Source organism: Oratosquilla oratoria, chromosome 44 (genome assembly GCF_046742065.1).
Source record: "Oratosquilla oratoria isolate Oo_2021 chromosome 44, ASM4674206v1, whole genome shotgun sequence".
NCBI classification, from domain to species: Eukaryota; Metazoa; Arthropoda; class Malacostraca; order Stomatopoda; family Squillidae; genus Oratosquilla; species Oratosquilla oratoria.
In genome coordinates this window covers 8756893-8764638 of record NC_134820.1, presented here as the reverse complement: position 1 = coordinate 8764638, position 7746 = coordinate 8756893, and the positions used below count along the sequence as shown (strand labels likewise).

The 7746-nt window shown below is 47.8% G+C and overlaps 1 protein-coding gene across 1 annotated transcript; it reads right to left on the bottom strand.

Annotated features, from left to right (window-relative positions):
* Positions 1-5044: 5044 nt before the first annotated feature.
* Positions 5045-7716, bottom strand: LOC143022146 (uncharacterized). Its single transcript, XM_076180177.1, has one exon. It carries the CDS (start codon positions 7376-7378, stop codon positions 5684-5686), a length of 1695 nt encoding a protein of 564 aa, XP_076036292.1. The 5' UTR covers positions 7379-7716; the 3' UTR covers positions 5045-5683.
* Between the last annotated feature and the right edge of the window lie 30 nt (positions 7717-7746).

Here is a 7746-nt window from a genome sequence, read left to right as displayed (position 1 = left end):
AGAATGCAAATTCTTTGGTACTCCTTACAATAGGATACTTCGCGTAGCGCAAATATTTCTACCGCTGAATTAAAATCCTCACTCTGTGGGTCTGGGCAACGCTTATCCTCAGTAAGGGGCCCCATTGGGGGCAAGGGAGGGGGCCCTTGCCCTCCACCACAAGTCTCGCACACTATAAACATTCTCTTCGCGGTAGTCAACGAGTCAACATCTCTCAACTATACATATTTAGTTTTTATAGGTTTCTCCCTTAATGGGCCAATTTTCAGTCAAAATCCCTTATTAGCACGGCAGCGAACCGTTAATTAATCAACGGTTCAATATTTACGTTGTGGGCCGAAAATCAAGCAACCCGCTTCGATTGTCGCCAGCTCACTCCCAAGACGCTAAGGAGTTCGTCGTCCTTCAATTTCATTGGGGTTTACCTACGCCATCCTGTGTCCTGGAATTTCTTGAGTGCCCTCTCCCTTTCCTGTATTATTCCCTAACCGCCACTGTAAGTATGGAATCTGGTTCCAGTATTGTTGTTGTTCAAGATAGGTTGTGTACCTTCGCCGAAGGGAGATACCCTTGTCTCACCCCCTTACCGCCAGCCCAAGTGGATCCTCACATTTGGTGTATCAAGTGTAGAGCTCTCAAGTGTTCACCTTCATCCCCGTGTGAGACGTGCATTCAGTGGGATGATAGTCAGTGGTCCGTGTACTTTCATGTTCACAGGAAAGCGCATGCAGGGAAAAGGGTGCGTAGGCATAGAAAATGGCTTCCACCTTCACCCCCCAAAAACAAGAGAAGGCAGACTACGGCTTCAGAGGAGACAAGCAATTCTCTCCCTCCTCCAAAGCGTAGTAGACAGGAAAGTGGTCCAACGTCCACCTCGAGTCATTCTCAGGCCAAGTTGTCCTCTATTCCTTCAACCAGGACGGTTAGCGTAGACGGACATGCGCCTCAGGCCACCTCTAGCTACCGCTCCTGTACGAGATTTTTCCCGGATGAGGTCGCTTGCGGCTTGCCCTCGACCCATCCCGGAAACTCGACGCCGGCACGGACAAAGAACCCGGGCTCGAAGACAAAGAGCCCCTCAGCCTTTTCTACTCAGGAATCCCGCAGTACGCATAACACCCACCCTAGGAAGAGCCGGGTGATCAACGAAGACCTTTCCATGCCCTTTGATCACGAGGACAGAGATCAGGGACGGGGATGAAGACGCGGTGTTTCTCGCTGTCCGGACAGACGCCAGTTACGACGACGACGACGTCCAGAGCACCGGGGATGAGAGGGCAAGTTACCAAACTTCGCAGGATTCCCAGTCGGAATCCCCGATGGTTGTTAAACCCTCCTGCTCAGAGATCCTCTCTAAAGTTAGGAGAGCTAATCAACTGAGCCCTCCACAAGAAGAGGAAGCCGCGTTCGAGTCGGATATCTTCAGGACGGGCAATTCTCAAACAACAAAACCACCTCCAATCCAACTCCCATGGAGTACACAGACGGTAAGAGCCATGAACTAGGCCTCCGACGCACTCACAAACTGGGCAACCGAGAAACCGCGCTGGCGCTCTGTTCCAGTGGAACAGCAAAAACGCTTCTACATCCCATCAGGGACAAACCTTAAAGAAGCCTTGATCCCGGCTCGGTTACCAGAGCTTGTCAAAGTGGACGTGGATTCACTGCTCAGAAGAAACGTCATCCTTTCCGGCAGAGAATCCAGGGACCTCCTTCATGCCCTGGCTCTCTCGCGGTGCACTCCTGGCTGGAACGCGTCTTGGCTTCAGTAAGGGAGTTTTTACCCGAGCTGCAACCCCAAGAGGAATGCAACCTCCAGGCTCTGTTGGAAAGCTCAAGCAGAGCTCTAAAGCATCAAGCGGCCAGTCTCTCAACGTCTTGGGCCAACATTGAGTCCCGCAAGAGAGACACCATCCTAGGAGACCCCGGTGATCCCCTCCTCAGAAAAATTTATGCTCCATTGAAGAGGGCCCCCCTTCTAACCCGCATGCTGATTCCCCCGGACATGGTGGATTCAGCAATCACTAGCAAAAACCAACTGATCTATAACAGAGCCATCGAGAGAGTAGCCGTCCCTACCTCGAGGCCAAGGCCAACCCCCCCCCCATCAGCCCCGAGGACCCCTCAGACGCAAAGACAGCCGTTTCCTCACTCGAAGAAAGAAGAAAGGCCACCCCTCCACTCCAAGTCGAAAATGCAGACAGAAAAGCCCCGCCCCTTTCCGACTAGAGATCCTAGACGCAAACATCATTGAGGCTCCGGACACCCCCACAGAAAATTCTAGGAATTCGCCTGCCCGTCCGCAGAAGATAGGGGGTTGTCTCTCTCTCTATTGTAGGGCATGGGAAGAGGCCGGGGCGGAAGACTGGACCCTCCAAGTCATCAAGACAGGCTATCGTCTTCCTTTTCACTCTTTCCCAAAGCTCTCCCCCTATCCCATCCAAGTCAGCAGCTACCACCCGGACACGGCTCGCGGGCGGGCCCTAGCGGAGGAAATCTCCGTTCTGCTCCAGAAAGGAGCTTTAGAGGAAGTCTCGACTCCGGACCCAGGGTTCTACTCAAGGCTATTCCTAGTAGAAAAGACAACAGGGGGGTGGAGACCCGTCATCGATTTGTCTCCACTCAACAAGTTCCTTTCCCTGACGAAGTTCCGAATGGACACCCCAGAGTCCGTAAGGGCGTCTATCAGGAAAGGGGATTTCATGGTGTCACTGGACCTCCAAGATGCCTATTTCCAAATACCAGTGCATCCCTCCTCCAGGAAATTCCTCAGATTCGTCCACAAGGGCAACACCTTCCAGTTCACCTGCCTATGTTTCGGACTTTCCATAGTACCCCAAGTCTTCACCAGAGTGTTCAAACTCGTTTCAGCGTGGTCCCACTCCAAGGGAATTCGCCTACTCCGTTACCTGTACGATTGCACATTCCGCCCAGCTATGCCAAGAATACCTGAGAATGATCCTAACCTTCGTCCGAAAATTGGGTACCGTAGTAAACCCGACGTAGTCAGATTTCTTACCAAAACAGAGAGTCACGTACCTGGGTATGGTCCTGGACTCCTCCCTAATGAAGTCCTTCCCAGTAGAAAAGAGGATCCAGAATCTCACTTCTCTTGTCGCACAAGCACTATCGACCGGGTTCCTGACGGCGAAACAGTCCCAAATCCTCCTGGCCTCCGTAGAGAGATTAATCCCCAGGAGCAGACAAAGAATGGGACCGCTACAGTGGTTCCTCAAGTCTCAGTGGTCCCCGCAAGAGGGAGAACTCCGACAACACATCACCCTCACCGAAGAAGTCAAGAATTCTCTTCTCTGGTGGAAGGACCCGTGCAACCTGCTCGTGGGGATGCCCCTCGGTCCATCTCCCCCGAAATCCTCCTGTTCTCCGATGCCTCCAAGGAGGGCTGGGGAGCCCATCTCAACGAAGATCACGTCAGCGGTTCCTGGTCCACAGTCGAGCGGACAGCCCATATCAACTGGCTAGAGTTGAAGGCAGTACTCCTGGCTCTCCGTCACTTCAAGGATCAAGTCTCGGGGAAAGTAGTGGGCATAATGTCGGACAATTCCTCGGTAGTAGCCTACCTGAACAAGCAAGGGGGCACAGTCTCCCAGGACCTATGCCTTCTGACTATGGACATCCTCAATCTAGCCGAGAATCTCCAAGTGTCGCTCAAAGCTCGCTACATCCCAGGGAAGAAGAATGTCTGGGCGGACCACCTCAGCAGAAGGAGTCAGATAATCAGCACAGAATGGTCCCTCCATCAAGAAGTAGCGAACTTCATCATCAACAAATGGGGCTCCCCTCTGGTGGACCTTTTCGCCACGAGATGGAATCACCAACTCCCAATATATTTCAGCCCTCTCCCGGATCCTCTGGCAGCAGGAGAGGACGCTCTTCTGCAAAGTTGGGACAACCTAGACACCTACGCTTTCCCACCGTTTCCCTTGCTCCAGAAGGTGCTCCAGAGAGCAAGAAACGCATCCAACCTTCGGATGACTTTGATCGCTCCTTGGTGGCCAGAAGCCCCATGGTTTCCAGACGCCCTCGATCTAGCAGTAGAAGAGCCCCTGGCCCTTCAGGGAAGACCAGACCTTCTACATCAACCCATCAACGGGGCTTGGCACAAGAACCCTTCAGCACTCATTTTTCACGCGTTCAGACTATGGTCCGGATCATCCTAAAGAAGGGTTTTCCCAGAGAGGTGGCGGAAGACATGCCCACTCCTATTCGCTCTTCCTCAGGCCAATAACCTTTATCAAGGGAAATGGAATGCCTTTGCAGAATGGTGCCACTCCAGGAAAATAGTCCCAGATCAAGCCACCATTCCTGAGATCGCCTCCTTCTTCCACTTCCTCAGGAAGTCCAAGAAGATCTCCCTCTCGGCAGTGCAAGGCTATAGGGCAGCGCTAAAGCAGGTGTTTTCTCTGAAGGGAATGGACCTAGCCCTTTCACCAGAAATTTCCATGCTCTTCAGGCACCTCAAAAGATGTATGATATGGGTTACTAGGCTGGATAGAGTGAGAAACTATTAGGTGAGGAGGAGAACGGGGGTGGAAAAGGAGTTGAGATATAGGGTTGATGAAAGAGTATTGGATGTTTTGGATACATGGAAAGAATGAGTGAAGAAAGACTAGTAAAAGAGGTGTGGAAAGCAGAGGTGGAAGAAATGAACGTGAGGGGACGATCAAGGATGAGATGGATGGATGGATGGGGTAAAAAGGGCATTGGGAAAGAGGGCAAAGTCTGTTGAGTAAGGACAGGAGAAGACAGAAGAGAGGGGTGAATGGAGAATGGTTGTGCATGGATGATACTATGATGCATGAAGGGGAGCGGGTGGGGGATGGTTGTGAGGGAGTATGAAAAATAAATTGACGCAGCCCGAGGGGATTTCTCCCCATCTTCTCTATTTCTGCATGAGGGGACAAAGAAGGTTTAATGAAGCGGCCTTGCCGTGGATGTGCTGTGTATCTGAAATGTGGTAGTGTCTCAAATTATAAAATAAACACTGCTGAGTATATCATCGTAGATGTATTTACATCAACACATATTACAAGTAACATGGGCATATACCCCCCAAAAATTTACATAATACTAAGGTAAACAGAACTCCATCCTTCATGATATGTAGATATCTATATCAACCACTTACACCACTCTAATGATTGTGATTTTTTTTTTTTTTTCAATTACAAAAACATTTGTGCACTCAATGGAACACTCAGGAATCTTTGGTTATGAAAAAGCAAAATTGCAATTATGCAATCGACCAGATATCACACAACTGCACAAGTGAGATTAAAAAACTAATATTTACAGTTGACAATATGTGTGTGTGATGACTCATTTACCAAACATTAGATCAATACTTATTAGCTGAAAATACCATCATACAGAAAAATTAAATCAATCAGGTCACATTGAAGAGGCCTCTCACCAGAGTCAATCATTACATGACATTAACCTTTCGTGAAGAAGTAGGAGTCACTACGTGACACTTGAAATAAAGTGGAAAAGGCTCCTTTCCCGTCACCATGTGATGTCTAAGTTTACTTTTTTCTGAGATAGCTGCATCACACATTTCACACTTTAAAGGCTTCTCTCTAATGTTTGCCATGATGTCTTGTTTGAGATGACTCTTTTGTGAAAAAGTTGCATCACACATGTCACATTTGAAAGGCTTCTCTCAAGTGTGGTTCACTATATGTCGATTGAGACTACTCTTTTGTGAGAAAGCTTTACCACACAGTTCACATTTGAAAGGCTTCTCTCCAGTATGGGTCACCATGTGACGTTTGACCCAACTTTTTTCTGAGAAAGCTGCATCACACAAGTCACATTGAAATGGCTTCTCTCCCGTGTGGGTCATCATGTGTAGGTTGAGGCTGCTCTTTTGTGAGTAAGCTTTATCACACAGTTCACACTTGAAAGGCTTCTCTCCAGAGTGGGTTACCATGTGTTGTTTGAGAGTACCCTTTAGTGAGAAAGCAGAATCACACAGTTCACATTTGAAGGGCTTCTCTCCAGTGTGGGTCACCATGTGTTGTTTGAGATTTCCCTTTTGTGAGAAAGCTGCCTCACACAGTTCACACTTGAAGGGCTTCTCTCCAGCAGTGTGTTTCACAATGTGTAGTTTGAGACTTGCCCTTTGTGAGAAAGTTCCATCACACAGGTCACACTTGAAAGGCTTTTCTCCAGTGTGGGTCACCATGTGATTTTTTAGATGACGCTTTTGTGAGAAAGTTTTATCACACAGGCCACACTCGAAAGGCTTCTCTCCAGTGTGGGTCACCATGTGTTGCTTGAGATCATGATTTTGTGAGAAAGTTTTATCACATAGTTCACATTTGAAAGGCTTCTCTCTAGTGTGGGTCATTATGTGTTGTGTGAGACCTTTCTTTTGTGAGAAAGCTGTATCACACATGCCACACCTGAAAGGCTTCTCTCCAGTGTGGGTCACCATGTGTTGTTTGAGACTGCTCTTTTGTGAAAAGGTTCCATCACATAGGTCACACGTGAAAGGCTTTTCTCCAGTGTGTGTCACCATGTGTCGTTTGAGACCTTTCTTTTGTAAGAAAGTCGCATCACACAGGTCACATTTGAAAGGCTTTTCTCCAGTATGGGTCATTTTGTGTTGTTTGAGATGACTCTTTTGTGAGAAAGTTTTATCACACCGTTCACACTTGAAAGGCTTCTCTCCAGTGTGGGTCACCATGTGTTGTTTGAGAGTGCCTTTTTGGGAGAAAGCTTTATCACACAGTTCACATTTGAAAGGCTCCTCTCCAGTATGGGTCACCATGTGTCGTTTGAGATCTTTCTTTGAGAAAAATTCGTCACACAGTTCACATTTGAAAGGCTTCTTTCCAGTATGGATCACCATGTGTTCTTTGAGACTTGCCCTTTGTGAGAAAGCCCCATCACACAGTTCACATTTGAAAGGCTTCTCTCCAGTGTGGGTCATTATGTGTTGTTTGAGATGACCCTTTTGTGACAAAGTTTTATCACACAGTTCACATTTGAAAGGCTTCTCTCCAGTATGGGTCACCATGTGTAGTTTGAGACTTGCCCTTTTTAAGTAAGCTTTATCACACAGTTCACATTTGAAAGGCTCCTCTCCAGTATGGGTCAACATGTGTTGTTTGAGAGTGCCTTTTTGTGAGAAAGCTTTATCACACAGTTCACATTTGAAAGGCTTCTCTCCAGTATGGGTCACCATGTGTTGTTTGAGAGTGCCTTTTTGTGAGAAAGCTGCATCACACAGTTCACATTGAAATGGCTTCTCTCCTGTGTGGGTCATCATGTGTTGTTTGAGAGTGAATTTTTGTGAGAAAGCTGCATCACACAGTTCACATTGAAATGGCTTCTCTCCTGTGTGGGTCATCGTGTGTCGTTTCAGACCACCTTTTTTCAAGAAAGCTGCATCACACAGGTTGTCACATTAGGAAGGCTTCTCTCTAGTGTGGGTCCTTATGTGTTGACTGAGATAAGCCTTTTCTGAGAAAACTTCATAGCAAAGGTCACATTGGAAAGGCTTTTCTCCAGTGTGGGACATCAAATGTAGTTTGAGATGATTATTACGTGAAAAAGCTACATCATAAAGGTCACATTAGAAAATATTCTCTCCATTGTATGTCACCGCATGATACATGACCCATGAGATAGGTGTGCTGCAGACGCTACACCAGGTATGTCGACAATACAAGATCTTCAAGTACCTTTTCCAAGGAAATTTTTACATTCAACCTCGAT

What these genes read in the sequence shown, in the direction of transcription:
- LOC143022146 (XM_076180177.1), bottom strand. Translation starts at nt 7,378, where the DNA reads ATGACCCACACAGGAGAGAAGCCATTTCAATGTGAACTGTGTGATGCA.